Raw genomic sequence first — 17442 nt, 5'->3', positions numbered from 1 at the left:
TGTCATGTATAAACTCTTAATACTATATATTTTTTCTTATAGTATGAAGAAGGGAAAAAACGCCGGAAACCAAATTACAGCAGTGTGGACTTATCAGAAGTAGAATGGGAAGACCGAGATGATGTGGTAAGTGTTTTGAAAGTAGAAATTCTGCGAAACCATAAGAAGCCCACCATCTCCTCATTACTGATCCATCCTAAAGGCCTTCAAATCTTTATGGGACCTCCTAGGTCTCCCCTCAACTTGCTTCCAATAACAGATACTGTATTAGGGGAGAAAAGGATCAGGAATGTATTTGTTTTCAGGAGATACCTACCAGGTGTGTCAATTGTGTTTGTATATGAGGGAATTACGTGATATAGCTTTTAGGCCCAGGATCATTTGACCAACAACTGTCCAATGTGTATAGGGGTGGTAATGTTGTTTAACCAAACTGGTTCATCTGACATGACCTCACCCAACATGCTCACGCATGCTTGGTTCGCTCAGTGAAGAAGGAAACCACTGGCAGATATCGCTAGTGGTGCCTTATTTCAACATTTATCTTGACATCTACCTTAAACTAATAGTCTGTAGTCTGTAGGCACCTTTCACTACATACACATCCAGAGGCACCATACCCAGTAGATTAGTCATTCCCATGGAAATTCTTTGGGTTTGGTTGAAAATCATCTACTTTAAAGATTTTTACAGATACATCATGAATAAGAGCAGTACATCTGCTTGAAACGCGTTGACTTTTGAATGTTCTAAATATGCGGTAATAAAGGAGATTGTTGAAGGTTTTTACGAGCTGGACCTGGAATTTGTATATCAGTTTCATTAACCCTCAGAAGTCAAAAATCATTATGCAATATTGAACCTTGAGCCACCCTTTTAATTAGAAGGGTTACAAAAAAATCCTTTGCCTTTGAAAACTGAATGATGACCATTATGGCCATTATCATAGTTCCAGCTTCAGTTGTCACCAAGCCTTACAGTGATAATGAATAAGGGATATATCTCTGTGTTATAGATCTGCTGCTTATATGTTTTTGTGCTTCATCATGTACTCTATTATCATAATGCATCACAAAACCGTGAAGCTCCCCAGATCCTCAGAATCTAATTTCCAGCATTTTTTCAGTGAGTTCTAGTTCTGTGACTGTAGCATAGGGCACAAAGCCATGAAGACATGTTCTACCCTTCTGCCAGTCTGTACTGCCTGGCTTTCATCATGGGAAAAAAGGGAGCAGCTCCTGACACTGTCCATGGATCCTGATGACTAATGAAGATCTTGATTCGTCTTGATGTTATCGGAGATGAAGAACATCTATAGCCAAATGTGAAGCCGCAGAAATATTGTAGAAGCGGCTTTGCTGCTCGCCTGGAGTGTACAGATACAGCCAAACTATTCAGTGTAGTGCAACTTACCGTAATTTGCTATTTGGTGCCACCAGATACAGTTTAGTGACACATTAATTTTGCCTCCACTTCATGTTTAGGTTTAGCCTAGATCTTTGTGGAATAACAGGCATAAATGTTTACCTATCCTATCATCATGGTCATAGACTTTTGGTTGAATTTCCCACCAAGGAAATTCCACTTTAGGCCGGAGTTTGAAAAAGCATTGAAAAAAAATCTGAAATCTCAAAATTTGTTCAGCTTGTTATGTAAAATTTTACACAATCCAACAAATTTGGCGCTCTTCTCCATCTGCGTTACAGGTACAGGTAAAAAGGTTTTAGGTAAATTTAAATGCTTAGGATTAGAGATGATAAAATCTATTTGTCAGCTATTCATAGATTTGGTACAAATCTGCCAATTTCAGGCACCGAATCAAATCTGAATATTTTTTGACCTGCATTGCTGCCATTCTTCTTTAATCCATCCTAAAACTTACAGAGGGCGGACAGGTAAGTGCAAATGAAAAGTCAGGTATATTTTCTGGATTTCTTTATATAATATTAACTCCTTTATTTATATAGTGTACAAAGATTACGCAGAGCTTGCCAAATCAGTTTGTTCCCAATGGGGCTCACAATCTATTCAACCTACCAGTATGTTTTGGAGGAAACCATTGGAAACCCACTCAAACATAGAGAGAACATACAAACTCTTTCCAGATGTTGACCTGGATGGGACTTGAACCCAGGACGCCAGCGCTGCAAGGCTGCAGTGCTAACCACTGAGCCACCGTGCTTTCCTATAAACTCAATAATATGGCTATTAGGGCCAGAAAATATTCCTTAGGGAAGGAATGTTCATTGTTCACTAGGCGCACCAGGGGGCATCACATTTTGGCAATGGGGACATATTTAATAGTGGTTTGGAAATACTTAAGGAATTCTTGTTATTGTGCATAATTGAATGCATTAAACATGCCACTGGTACTAGATCACTTCAGACGTAGATGAGTCTCCTTCTTTAATCTTCCTATTTTGTCATGGCTTGAATTCCATTTTAATCCATTGCAAATGTTCATTTGGAGAAACATTTGAGGGTAGGATAAGTGGCACCAAATCTGGGTTCACATGCAGGTCTCAGCATGAGTTGATTTACATAGTGAATCATTAGAGAAGATGAGCCGTCTCATGTTATCCAAACCTTGCCCAGATAATTCAGATTAAGAGATTTAGATTCTTTTTTTTTTTTTAATTAATCAGAATGAGTTTAATACAATATACATTTTCCTGTTGAAACATATAGTAATCCTATGGATCACATTATAGCAGAGGGAATCAAGTTAAGGCAACTATGGGAAATTAGAGGGACAGTGGAGTTTCAAACACATAGTGCAATGTGACCAATAGGTTACACAGGAACTTTCTCCATCTAGCTCCTAACTTAGGGCAGGTCAACAGCAGATGAGTAATTTTGTGTTGGGAGTAATTTTGGTTATTTTTTATGATTTACTTTAATAAAATGTTATAATATACCATGGTCTCTCCTTGGTAACATTCTTAAGGAGTGTTGCTAAGGATAGCCCTTTTTCAGTCAATAGAATAATATACAGGCTGAGGACTGCTAAGGACAGATGCTCTGTAAGGTCCCTTTCAAATAAAAAAATAAATATATCAAAACATTTATTTAGTTGTCCCTACCTTCCAGAACACTGTTAGGGTTTACAGGACTACTAGTCCATTTTTTTAGCAAAAAAAAGTACCACACGCTGCAGAATACAAAAAGGTTAAAGAAAATCCATCATGATAAGTCAGGGGCACTTACTCATAGATCCAGGCACCGTAACTGTGATAATCTTATATTTCTTATCCATGGCATCCTATAGTTTAAAATCAACTTTTAAAGTTTTGCTAATCTGATATTACCGCAGGCAGAGAGAGGGGGAAGTGCCATATTCTTGTGGGCTTGGTTTTTACGGCTTTCACTATGCGCCCCAAATGACATCTTATTTATTTTTTGGGTTAGTAGAATCACTGGGATATTAAATTTGTATAGGTATCGGTGTTTAAATACATTTTAAAAAATTAAACCATTCTGTACAAAAAAAAACCCCAACTTCTTTTTTTCCATCTTCTGGCGTTAATATTTGGGTGCTATTTTCCGTTACGGGGGATTAACTATTATTATATTTTGATCTGACGTTTTGGGACGTGGTGATACCTAATATCTTTATGATTTTTAGTGTTTATTTATTTTTATGTCAGTTATAGGGGAAGGGGGGTGATTTTTTATGTATTTATTTTATTTATTTATTTTTTTTACATTTAATTTACTACTTAGGTTGTCTGATTGTTCCTACCATATACTGCCATACTACAGACCCCCTATGGTAACTATACATACAGTATCCCTATAATAACTATACATTCACCGGCCACTTTATTAGGTACACCTGTCCAACTGCTCGTTAACACTTAATTTCTAATCAGCCAATCACATGGCGGCAAATCAGTGCATTTAGGCATGTAGACATGGTCAAGACAATCTCCTGAGTTCAAACCAAGCATCAGTATGGGGAAGAAAGGTGATTTGAGTGCCTTTGAACGTGGCATGGTTGTTGGTGCCAGAAGGGCTGGTCTGAGTATTTCAGAAACTGCTGATCTACTGGGATTTTCACGCACAACCATCTCTAGGGTTTACAGAGAATGGTCCGAAAAAGAAAAAACATCCAGTGAGCGGCAGTTCTGTGGGCGGAAATGCCTTGTTGATGCCAGAGGTCAGAGGAGAATGGGCAGACTGGTTCGAGCTGATAGAAAGGCAACAGTGACTCAAATCGCCACCCTTTACAACCAAGGTAGGCAGAAGAGCATCTCTGAATGCACAGTACGTCGAACTTTGAGGCAGATGGGCTACAGCAGCAGAAGACCACACCGGGTGCCACTCCTTTCAGCTAAGAACAGGAAACTGAGGCTACAATTTGCACAAGCTCATCGAAATTGGACAGTAGAAGATTGGAAAAACGTTGCCTGGTCTGATGAGTCTCGATTTCTGCTGCGACATTCGGATGGTAGGGTCAGAATTTGGCGTCAACAACATGAAAGCATGGATCCATCCTGCCTTGTATCAGCGGTTCAGGCTGGTGGTGGTATCATGGTGTGGGGAATATTTTCTTGGCACTCTTTGGGCCCCTTGGTACCAATTGAGCATCGTTGCAACGCCACAGCCTACCTGAGTATTGTTGCTGACCATGTCCATCCCTTTATGAGCACAATGTACCCTGTAACATCTGATGGCTACTTTCAGCAGGATAATGCGCCATGTCATAAAGCTGGAATCATCTCAGACTGGTTTCTTGAACATGACAATGAGTTCACTGTACTCAAATGGCCTCCCCAGTCACCAGATCTCAATCCAACAGAGCATCTTTGGGATGTGGTGGAACGGGAGATTCGCATCATGGATGTGCAGCCGACAAATCTGCGGCAACTGTGTGATGCAATTATGTCAATATGGACCAAAATCTCTGAGGAATGCTTCCAGCACCTTGTTGAATCTATGCCACGAAGAATTGAGGCAGTTCTGAAGGCAAAAGGGGGTCCAACCCGTTACTAGCATGGTGTACCTAATAAAGTGGCCGGTGAGTGTATATGCACATAATAATCACTTATTAATCACATATAATCAATTTATACTGTCCCCCTATAATAACTTTATACAGTCCCCCTATAATCACTTTATACACCCCCTGTAAAAGCATATAGAGACTATTATAATTTTATACAAACACTACCCCCTATAATAACTATATACAGTACTAGGTTAAATATTGTACTCACCTTCCATCGTTCCCCCGATGCATGCTTTCCTCATCTTCCCCTGCGGTGTCATTTTCCCTGGGGTCGATATCGGAGGTTCAACAAGATGGCGGCGCCCTGCTGCAAGTGGCGCCGTGGCGTCACGCCACTGTGCCGTTTCGGTGCAGTGACATCACACGCTGGGACGCCAGTTTATTGTTCCCTCGCTCTGTCATAGACTGTGTGTGGGTAGCTGTATTGTGTATGGCCTGGGACCGCCCGAATCACCCCCATTTGGTGGGGTCCTCTTTAACGGCAAGGTTGTGGGGACCCCTGGGCTCGTGCCCCGGGAGCCCCCCCTATGATCCGGCCCTGTGCCACTGGCACATTGTAACAAACGATCATAAACTATGCAGCCTTGGGTCTTACAAAGACCTAAGGCTTTCATAGCAACAGATGATGACAAGGTAGCAAGGTAGCAACGATCTAAGACAAGATGGCTGCAATATGCAGCAACCTCTCACCTTGTATGGAAAGTGCTCATGGGGCCTCTCCATACATCCGCAGCCGACATGTTATGTACTAATACATCACACTTCAGTAAGGTGTTAAAGAAGAGACATTTTTAGAATACTGGGATTTTGGCGCACGCGATTGGTTTGTGGCGCATCGGCGCTGGCATGCACGCAACGGAAATGGGGGGGCGTGGACGAACGATAACCCGACGGATTTGGAAAAAAAAAAATTGGTCGCACGGGCCATACTCACATGCACCACGATGAGGACGATGAACTCCGGGGCACCTCGGCGAACTTCAGCGCAGCAACCACACCTGGTGGACATCGGGCGCAGGACCTTCATGAATCGCCGGAAGACCCGAACGCTCGTCCGAGAAGCCGCCGCTGGAACGCGAATGGACCGGGTAAGTAAATGTGCCCCACTGAGTGTAGATTAAATTAGATTTAAAGTAGTCCCAAAATATTATGTTTCATCACACTCTTTTCTTTGTAGACTGGGAAAAGTCAGCAGAGTCATCTCATAATATGTATATTTCTGGGGATTTAATGGCAGATCTATTATATTACTTTCTGAATAGTTCTGAATGTGGCAGAATGGCAACATTTAAAATTCTACCCAAATATTTGTTTGTTATGACCATCAGCAGCCTCAAAATTATCCTTCCAAATAGGTAATAATAATAATTCTTTATATATATAGACCCGCCAAACCAGTCACTGTCCCTGTGGGGCTCACAATCTAATCAACCTTCCAGTATGTTTTGGAGTGTGGGAGGAAACCGGAGGACCCGGAGGAAATCCACGCAAACACGGAGAGAACTTACAAACTCTTTGCAGAAGTTGACCTTGATGGGACTTGAACCCACCGTCATTTCAGATGATTTTTGATATTATGGAGAAGGGGCAGTTGTGTAGATTTTGCCCCCTAGTTACAATGTTACTTCTATATTACTAGGGAAATTCTGTCTACAGGATTGATCTCTCTCTTCTCTCCTGTTTTCTACACAGCGGTGAGTGTTAACCCTTCCTGCTCTCTCCTTGGCTGCAGTATGCTTTGAGCATACTTTTCATACATCAAGCTGAAAGTGAATGGGTTAACCTCACTACCAGAGCTGTTTAACCAAACACAGGTAGATTAGATGTGAGCTCATGCAGCCTACATAGACACACATTGTACAGGTTGAAATATGCATGGGAAGGAGTCGCTTGATTTTTTTTTTTACAAACAAAGCAAAAGTTGTGAATAAAGTGTTTTGGAAAAATGTTCACTAAATCCTCCCATACACAATATAAAAAATTATTATTATTATTTCAAATGACGGTAACACTTTAAGTCTAAAGAGAGGAGACATTCAGCGTAAACTTAGTATATTAAATTACGGCATGTAAGGCCCAAAATACTAATATTACAAGTTCCCTTTAAATCTTTATAGGAAACGAGCCATATGTAGCACAGAATGATTTTCATCTCAATGGGTAGAACACAAGCAAAACGGAACAATCCGTCTGTTTCACGCTTCCCAGGATTGTTCGGAGTCCCAAGGTCTGGAGGCTCCTCTTTATGATCCAGATGTGCATGGAACACTGCTCGGCACTTCTCAGTCTGATTATTCGAGCCCCCTGGTTAGGTATGAACCTGGAAAGTTGTAGAGGAAAACTTGAGTGCTGAAGTTCAATGCCAAAAACCCACCGAACATCACGAAAAGTTTTCACCCTTAACTAAAGTTTATAGGGATGCAGGGCCGGACTGATTGTCCTTTGTCACGGTCTTCCGTCAAACATAATGGGCCACTGCCAGGATTACGCTAACTTTTCCCCCCCTAACACCAACCACACTGGAGGTTTACACTGGGAATCTGAAAATAAGGCACATAAACCAGCTTGCATTTTGCTGAGAATACAGGTTTATCTACCAGTGAAAATTCATTTCTTGGTGTTGACAAAGGCCTTCTGTGTTTTTCCGGGACGGCTCGAAAAAACCCGGCTCTGCTCCTCTCACGTTCAGCCTTTACTACCTTCTCCTTTGTACTCGAAAATTGCATTACACAATGTCTCTTTAATTGATGATTTCAAAAAGCTTCTCATGCTGTTTTAATGACGGAGCTGGCGTCCATAATTAAGCACTGGCACATAAAATATTATGAAACTCAAAAATTATAGGTGTGAGGGAACGACACAGACTCATAATAGGGCAGCTAAGCCGTGCTAATAAACGGCCATTGATCTCATTTGTGAAAGGGAGAAACATTTATGGTAAAGGTTAATTCAGCAGAGTGCAGACGCAGCGTAAATGGCGGTTGCGACTTAGAATTTTCGGCTTGAGGGTCCCCTTTTTATAGACCCTTTGGAGCCATGTTGTGTTTGAATACGGGGTTTGAATAGACTATTGTGCACAAATTATATCTGTAAGTTGGGTTGCGTCCAATTTAAGAGAAAAGAGTAGAAGCAATGTACACACTTCATGTTAAAGGTGAACCGTACATTGTGTCATATGACTTTGCCTATGTAATAATAATAATAATAATAATAATAATAATAATCTCTTTTATGTAATTAAACCACGTAGTAAAAAATATCACTTTTTACTTTCTAACGGTCAATTATTTCAGTTCAATTTTTTGTCCATGATTATGTGGTCTTTCCTCTTCTATGGTAACAGCATTTAGTGATACGCTTTACTGCAGTCGCGTGAGACTAGACAGCAAAATGCCGGACCTGGCTCTAGTGTGAAGTTGTTTTCTGGGACGTAAATACTACTACTAATTTTTCATTGTTATTATACATCATCCAGTTCAGATTGATCAGCCTATAGCTCCCCGCTCTTTGTGCTCATTGAGGGGGACTCAACGTTCTGTAACAGGCCCGGCTCTGTATATTGTATAATGGTTGTGAATGGTACAACAGTTGTCTAACATTACATTAAAGGAAATCTACCACCAGGATAAAGAATTGTAAACCAAGCACACTGACATACTGGTGAGCACACTGACATACTGGTGAGCACACTGACATACTGGTGAGCACACTGACATACTGGTGAGCACACTGACATACTGGTGAGTGCCCCCTCTGGCAGGTTCAGCTTTTCTTTTAGCTTCTTAGGACCTTGTTTTTACAATAAAAAGGTTTCGCAAATTATGCAAATGAGCCTACGGGGCTCCAGACTCTATAGATGTCAATGGAGCTTGGAGCCCCGAAGGCTCATGTACATAAGTTTTAAACCCTCTTTTTCTTAAAAACAAAGGCATACTAAGCTACAAGAAAAGCAGCTTCTGCCGGAGTGGGCACACACCAGTATGCTTGTGCTTGGTTTACAATCCTTCATCCTGGTGGTAGATTTCCTTTAAATAACTCACCCAATATAGAAAATTGTACAAGAGGCGGCTCAGCCATCACTGGGGGAAAGTTAAATTAGTTGGCTGAGCCGCCACGTCTAGTGTTTCCTAGAAGTCAAATGCATCGGAAACTGAGAGTAAGTAAAAGAGTGGATACAATTATTATTTTATTGGCCCTATGTAGAGCTCTTTCATCTACAATAATTTTTTACTAAAACACCTACTTTAAAGGTAAATATTCATGTATTTGGTAATCAGAGAACAGATAATAAAAATTAAAAAAAAATCAGCTGACTTCTAGATTCCTTGTTTTTCTCGTTTTAAATTCTTCTACTTTCCAAATTTCTTTTTATTATTTTTGCATTTTATATAACAGGAAACAAATAGCAAAAATTACAGACATCGATTCTTCTTGTATGTTAATTTGTATCATTCAAAATGTTCTGACCATTTTAAAGGAAACCTGTCAACAGGAATGTCATTTTCTAGCTAGTGACAGATTCCAATAGCCTATGCTATGCTGATTTTATAAATTTGTCAGCATTCTGAATCATTTCAGTAGTTTACATAAGTTTCTTTTACATTACCTGGCTCCCTGCCAGCAGCGTTTGGTGAATCCCGAAGGGCAGCTGCAGCCTGTGTGTGTCTCAGTCTCCTCATACATTCTTCCTCTCCTCCATACCAACCCTCCCCTCCCCTTCATGGGGAGGGAGCTGGATGAGTGTGGAGGAGAGGAGACTGACACTGGCACACACAGGCTGCAGCTATCCCCTCAATGGGGACTCACCATTTTCTGCTGGCAGGGAGCCAGGGAATATGTATTAAAGGACATCTACCACCAGGTTCAAGGATAGTAAACCAAGCACACTGACAGCTTTTAGCTTTTTTTTGCCAAAGAGTTTTTCCAAAAGAAGACTTTTAAAATTATGTAAATGAGTCTGAAGGGATCGGGCTCCATAGATTTTAATGGAACCTGGCTCATTTGCATCATTTTAAAGTTTTAAAGCCTTTTTTCTTTAAACCAAGGGAATAGTAAGCTTAAAGAAGAGCAGATCCTGCCATAGGAGGCACGCATCTGCATGTAAGTGCGCTTGGTTTACACTCTTTGATCCTGGTGGTAGATGTCCTTAAAGGGGTATTCCAGGAATAAGCAGAATTTATGTACAAATGGGCACTCAAAATATAAGTTAATGTGTAGTTAGTTGTTATTTAAAATTTTGCTCCCCTTAGCAGAAAATGCTGGTGACATAGACTGTGATGGAGAATTAAAATGGCCCTTTAATCAGTCTGTTAATTTCCTCCGCGCGGTCCGTTGCAGAGCATACACAGGACAGAAGATGGCCGCTGGTCACATGTCCACATCACATGGTCTGCACCTGCCTGGGCAGGTCATGTGATCTCCACTAAGTTTGGCTGTAGTCTGTTGATTGAAGTGCATCCAATATGGCCTGTGTTGTGGTGATGTGCAGGGATGGTAGTTACACATCATTACTAGAGATGAGCGAGTATACTCGTCCGAGCTTGATGCTCGTTCGAGTATTAAGGTACTCGAAACGGCTCGTTGCTCGGACGAGTATTTCCCCTGCTCGAGATCGAGCATTTAATTAAAAAAACACAGTGAAGAACAATGAAGAATAGAATAAAAACAGTGAACACAGGATCATTTAAGTGAAAAACACAGTGAAAAACACAGTGAAGAATAGATTACAGATGTTCGGCACATCTGCTTACTTGTCGGAAGATACGCGCGGAACGGTGCGAACAAAATAGTATGTGAAGAACAATATATATGTGTGAAGAACACATTGAAGAACACGGTGAGCAGGACAGAGACAACGGGGAGCAGCACCGAGACAACGGGGAGCAGCACCGAGACACCGGGGAGCAGCAGCACGGAGACATGGGGCAGCGGCAGCACGGAGACATGGGGCAGCGGCAGCACGGAGACATGGGGCAGCGGCAGCACGGAGACATGGGGCAGCGGCAGCACTGAGACATGGGGCAGCGGCAGCACGGAGACATGGGGCAGCGGCAGCGCGGAGACATCGGGCAGCGGCACGGAGACATCGGGGAGTGGCACGGAGACATTGGGGAGCGGCGGGGAGCGGCACGGAGACATCGGGGCACGGAGACATCGGGGAGCGGCACGGAGACATCGGGCAGCGGCACGGAGCGGCATGGAGACATCGGGGCACGGAGACATCGGGGAGCGGCACGGAGACATCGTGGCACGGAGACATCAGGGCACGGAGACATCGGGGAGCGGCACGGAGACATCGGGGAGCGGCACGGAGACATCGGGGCATGGAGACATCGGGCAGCGGCACGGAGACATCAGGCAGCGGCACGGAGTGGCACGGAGACATCGGGGCACGGAGACATCGGGGCACGGAGACATCGGGGCACGGAGACATCGGGGCATGGAGACATCGGGGCACGGAGACATCGGGGCACGGAGACATTGGGGAGCGGCACGGAGACATTGGGGAGCGGCACGGAGACATCGGGGAGCGGCACGGAGACATCGGGGAGCGGCACGGAGACATCGGGCAGCGGCACGGAGACATCGGGCAGCAGCACGGAGACATCGGGGAGACTTCAGTGGAAGAAGAGCATTTTAGTGCTCGCTCATCTCTAATCATTACTATGGTAACAGAGAAAGAAAGTCTGTTATATCATCAACTGGAGCAGAGCATACGAGGGAGGAGGAGTTACTGAGAACTAAAGGATCATGGAACTTGTAGTTTCCAGTGGCGGCCATCTTAGTGATATTTCCACCTACTTTAGAAAGGTCATAAATTTTGTAAATCATAAAATCAAACTATTTAAGCTCCGTTTTGTGACAAATGACATTGAGTATTGTTGTATTCATTTATTTATATCATCATGGGTTTTTGTGTCAGACGTTCATATTCCCGGAATACTCCTTTAAACTTTAATAAACTACTGAAATTAATCAGAATACTGACAAAGGTATTTTTAAAATCAGCATAGCAGAGGCTTTTGGAACCCGTCACCAGCTAAAAATCATATTCCTGGTGACAGGTTCCCTTTATGCACGGCCAAGAGATCACATCCTAGAGTCATTCTACTCCAGTGATGCTGAGAGGTGATATCATTGGCACGTACAAAATTCTGAAATTTTGCCATGTGATTTATTACTATGCAAATCAATAGTAACCAAGCTATAGAGATTATAGGCCCTCAGCAATGAGGTGATGGGGTCCACAGCCGCACTACTTGGGTGTCCCCAATAAATGTTATTGAGTCTCTTATTTCCTTTCCAGATCTTCCTTCTACTGTACTGAGATGAAATTGATTTAGTTACTGGCAGCAGGAATGTATGGTTTGAATTTGCACATTTTTGTTACATAATCATCCCGGCTCATATTCCTTTACACAGTTTATTAAGTCGATTGTGATCATGGATTCCTTACTTTATTTCTAGCTGAGAAATGCGATGGTAAATAGAAAAACAGGAAAATTTTCCATGGAAGTAAAGAAGACGGTGGACAAAGGGGTAAGATTTCTATATTCACCAAGGGGCTTGTGTATACAAATGGATCAGCACAATGGGGCAGATTTACTTACCCGGGCCTGTCGTGATCCTGCGGTGCGTTGTCCGACGAGGATTCGGGTCTGTCGCGATTCACTAAGCTTGTGCACCCTGTGTTCCTGCATCCGTTGCTTCTGCGCCGAGGTCCGCCGGAGTTCACCTTCTTCTTCCCGAAGCTTGTAAGTGCATGTCTTGCGTCACAATTCTAAATGTTAAATCCTGTGCGTTGTCCAAATCCGTTGGGTTGTCCAATGGCCCGCCCCCCCATTTCTGTTGCGTGCAAGCTGGCACCGATGTGCCAAAATCCGATCGTGTGCACCAAAATCCCGGTGCAATTCGGGGCAAAGCGGAAATCATCGGGAAACCCAACGAAAATGTGTCCGACGGACCCTTAGTAAATGAGCCCCATTGAGTTGGGCGAATATAAAGTTGGTCCATCATTTCTTTTTACTTTTATACACCTTTTATGTCTTTCTAGTAGTGTGATTTTTTTTTTAAATAGTTTTTGACATCATGTATAATCCATCATTACATTCTGTAGGGCCATCTTATGATATATCAGAGGGGTCATGATGTGCTGAATATATAAAAGACACCGAAACCTACATCGAAAATTGCAGTGAAAAATTATATTCCAGATGATTGGTCTAAAGAAAAGGACCTTCAAAGATAGAATATAAAAGAAGATAATTTGTAGTATAGAGGGATAATCTTATCAAACTTGGGTTTTACTTTTGGGAATAATTTGTATTTTCCTCTTGTTAGTAGGGATTAGTGGACCTGAAATGTGACGTTCATATTCAGGGTCGGGCTCAACTCCACCACCACCTGGTGTTAATGGTCTAAATGCTGCCGCAAACTTGCTGGTGTCATTTAAATTTATCTGGCAAGTGTCCGCCGGTATTTACATCCTGGTGCCACTGCACGCCACCACTTTGATGAGGATAGGGGCTCCCTAATGATGGCATATTAGTGCTAGTACGCACTCACACAATGCCGTCACCAAAGTCAGAGCGTTTTGGAACCTGGGCTGAACAGGATCATCATTTGAAGTTCATATTCAGCTAAACTCAGCCAGACCCCAACTTAGGCTGGATTCATACCGTAGCACGGCGGGCACACCGCAGCGTGCGGGGAGAGGAGGAGAGCGCTGCTCACCCCCGCCCCTCTCCATAGGGATATATGGCACACGGCGCCGTATGTCCTATTTTTTCACGGGGCACAGTACCGCTCCCGTAGGGCGCCGCACGCCCATTGCCGTCTATGGGGGGCGTATATCGGCCGTATATACGTCGGCCGTATATACGTCCCCCTTGCGGTAGTGTGAATGCAGCTTTAAAGGGATCCTGTCGTCAGCAATTGGCATAATTAACCACCACCAGTATATTGTATAACACCTTCTAGTTTTTGTTTCCTTTATGGTTCCTTGTGGTGGCATCATCTAGAAAATCAACTTTGAAGTGAGATGTTAATTTATTGTATAAAGTCAAGGAGGCGGAGAGTTAAACACTGAAGTCAAGATGGGGAGCTCTGAATGCCTCCTCTTCTGTGATTGACATAATGCATCAGGAGTTCAGTAGATCTGGTTAGTGATGTCTCTAGATGAAGGACCATCAATTACAGTAAAGGGGTTTTCTAAAGGAATAGAGAGCTTGACTTCAGTGGTAAAATCTCCTCCTCCTTGACTTTATACAACCAATTTTCAACTAACTTCAAAGTTGAATTTTTAGATGATGCACCACACTGGGTCATGAAAAAAATATGATCTGGAATGTGTTCAGCTACTTCATCACATACTGGTAGTGGAATATTAGGTCAATTTCTGCTTACAGGTTCACTTTAAGTGGGTCCACTCATCCCTAGTCTTTATTCATTCTTTCTCATTCGACATTGCAGGGTGCTGGGTTCTATTCACCAAAAAATCTGTTTTATTAGGGATTAGTGGACCTGAAATGTGTAGTGTGTTGCCCTTTTCTGTAGCCCTCATCTTCCCTCCCTCGAGAGAAGCAGATTTAAGATGAATTTCTATTAGTGAGGAGCAGACCCGCAATCAGTTTGGGTCTGGGTAACCAATACTAAAATGCCCACACTCACCGCTGCCATTTTGGGAGGGATTAACCTGCAATGTTTTTGAAAATATGGAGGTTGCAAATTAAAAAACAGCAGGAAAATGTTTTTAGCCACAAAAATGTACAACACAATATAAGGAATGTTTTTTAAAAAAATTCTATAAATCTCCCTCTTTGTTCTTTTTCTTTTGAAGAAACGGGTCTTGGTGATGACAAACGACTACTACTACACAGACATCAAGGGCACCCCATTTAGGTATATACCCGAGACATATCATTGCATTGTAAACCAAAATATGTATACGGAAGTTTGAAAAAGCTGGTTAATGTAAACAAAGCTTAATCTACGGTAAATAAAATATGAGTTTCAACTGCACATGGCATATTATCTACACTAGATACAATTGGAAAAAAATTCTCACCTATGAAAGAGCCGCCCTTAGATGTGAGCAAGATCAATAGAATTGCAATGTTTACCAGATGTTAACGTTGTAGCCATGGTCCGCTGTCTCGGAATGCACAGCTGTAAACTTGAATGAGAACTTTCTTCCATTGTCACATCTTCCGATTAGGTTGTCAAAACTTGTAGAGAAAAAGTTACAACCAGTGCCCCCGACTTGGGAACGGCCCTGCCTCATCATTCCCAAATTGTGGAGGGCTATATAATTCCATCTCGTTGTCATGTAATAGGATGGTCCTAGCAGGGCACTAGCTGGATATTTCTTGTTTTAATGAAATGAGCCACGCTCGTGCTTAATGGGAACCTATCAGCAGAAGTTAACCTAATAAACCACTACCATTATGTTTGTCAAGCAGATTAACACCTATGTAATCATGTTTAATTGCCCAATGTGGGGACATCATCATAGGAAATCAACCTTGCAGTGAAATGTAAAATGATTGTATAAAGTCAATGAGGTGGAGTGCTCAGCACTGAAGTAAAGCTCTCTTCGCCTTGACTTCAGTGCTAAACTTTCTGCATTCATGATTTTCCAATAGATTTACATCTGACTTAAAGGAAGCATACCACCACGGATCTACCTATTTAGGTAGACATAGTGGCAGGTTTCTCTAATGTAGAGTTGTATTGCCCTATTTAGGGCTAATTCTTTTGTGGCCCAATACTTTTGTAAATTTTAATTCACCCAATATTCAAGTAGCCTCTTGCGTTCCGCCTACCACGACATCTTCAGCTACCAGGAGCTGCGCGCACTCATCTGAGAAGCTGGATTCTGCGCATGCACAGAACGCAGGCCACCGGCTGCGCCATCTTGGCTCTGAAGCCAGAGCTACTGCCCATGCGCAGAACCCAGCTTCACAGACGAGTGATAGGTCGATCCGTGGTAGTAGGTTTCCTTTAAAAGTTGATTTTCTGGATGATGGCACTATGCTGGTCAATGAAAGATACATAAACTGAAAGGTCTTCACCTCCTTGACAACTTATTGGTAGCAGTTTATTAAGGTCAATTGCTTCTGACAGGTTCTCTTTTATCCACACTTGCACAAAGAATTAATTTTTAACAAATATATCACATACATCACATGTCCTATCATATAAACTTTTCATCCTCTGATCAAAGGAAGTCGAATTTAAGCTTTATTCTCATTTAACCACAAAAGCGATTGAAAAAGTTGGTTCCTCCCTCTGAATTAGTAATTTAACGAGGGAATATTTGGACTAGACCTTAAGATGCATTAGAACACATCTCTTGTAATGTCTTTTGCCTAGGTTGACCTTTTCTCTTTCAGCCTAGGAGTAGTTCTTTCAAGAGGACATGGCAAATATTTCTTCAGAGGAAACGTCACTGTAGAAGAAGGTGAGCCTGAATATATTCTGATTTCCTTTTCTGATGACTATTCTGCTTGGGGGAAACTAAATGACTGTTTTTGTACTGTGGAGTATGGGGATTGTGTAGAACAGGGAAGACAGTAACTTAATTGGACAGTATCTTCTTAAAGTCTTCCATCAAGACCTATTGTTTGTGTTTGTGATTAAGGAAATATACTAAAGTTTATGAATGGAAGGTCCTTAGTGTGACTTTTCTTCATTGATATGGCCTTTTCTTTTAGATTGCCATATCCGAGACCAGTAGAACAAGATGACAAGATTTGGGAAAAAATATTTTTCTGTGATACTCTGTTTATTTGATATTTGCCCAAACAGCTTTGTGGTATAAATGAGTCTGAATTTGTATTTTGTATGATTGGAGTCCTTAATATTGGAGTCCTTCTGTGGAAGGCAAACAGGGAACACATCTGTAGAAAAGTCTTTGAATCCTCCACCCTCAACTCTGTATACTCTGCATTTACAAGACCGTCAGGGGGACCGTACATATGTGTCCCATAGACGGCAATGGCCTACGGAGCGATATGATGCCGCACACATGAGGGACCATACCACTCCATACATGGGTCACCCCTCCTCCTCTCCATCGCGGCGAACGTATGCCCACCAGGCTATGGCCCAGTGGGCACACATTCGAGTGAATACAGCCCAAATTTTTAACTTTTTCCATTTCTATGATGTACAGTATTTGCCACCTCTACTCTTGACTGCCCCCTTTTTACGTTGGCCACGCTAACAGATATGATCAAAAATATTGATCTATCTAATCTGTTTGATTTGTTCCAGGTTTTCTCCTTATTATATTTTTACCTCTTCTCTTGACTGCCCCTTACGTTGGCCACAGATATAATTAAAATGTTGATATCTATCTAATGTGTTTGATTTGTTGCAGGTTTACATGATTTAGAACACCCTGATGTGTCCTTAGCAGATGAGTGGTA

At 42.2% G+C, this 17442-nt stretch overlaps 1 protein-coding gene across 5 annotated transcripts in view; it reads left to right on the top strand.

Moving 5' to 3' along the window:
- Positions 1-17442, top strand: part of CACNA2D3 (calcium voltage-gated channel auxiliary subunit alpha2delta 3) — a 597379-nt gene that overhangs the window by 419994 nt on the left and 159943 nt on the right. For all 5 annotated transcript variants that reach the window (XM_072127891.1, XM_072127887.1, XM_072127890.1 and 2 more), the window contains 5 exons: positions 43-126; positions 12479-12550; positions 14850-14911; positions 16405-16472; positions 17394-17439. In XM_072127891.1, coding sequence (XP_071983992.1) covers positions 43-126; positions 12479-12550; positions 14850-14911; positions 16405-16472; positions 17394-17439 — 332 coding nt within the window. The remainder of the gene's footprint in view (positions 1-42; positions 127-12478; positions 12551-14849; positions 14912-16404; positions 16473-17393; positions 17440-17442) is intronic.

Source organism: Engystomops pustulosus, chromosome 10 (genome assembly GCF_040894005.1).
Source record: "Engystomops pustulosus chromosome 10, aEngPut4.maternal, whole genome shotgun sequence".
Lineage (NCBI taxonomy): Eukaryota > Metazoa > Chordata > Amphibia > Anura > Leptodactylidae > Engystomops > Engystomops pustulosus.
Note: the sequence above shows the minus strand (reverse complement) of the source record. Positions and strands in the feature narration are given on the sequence as shown.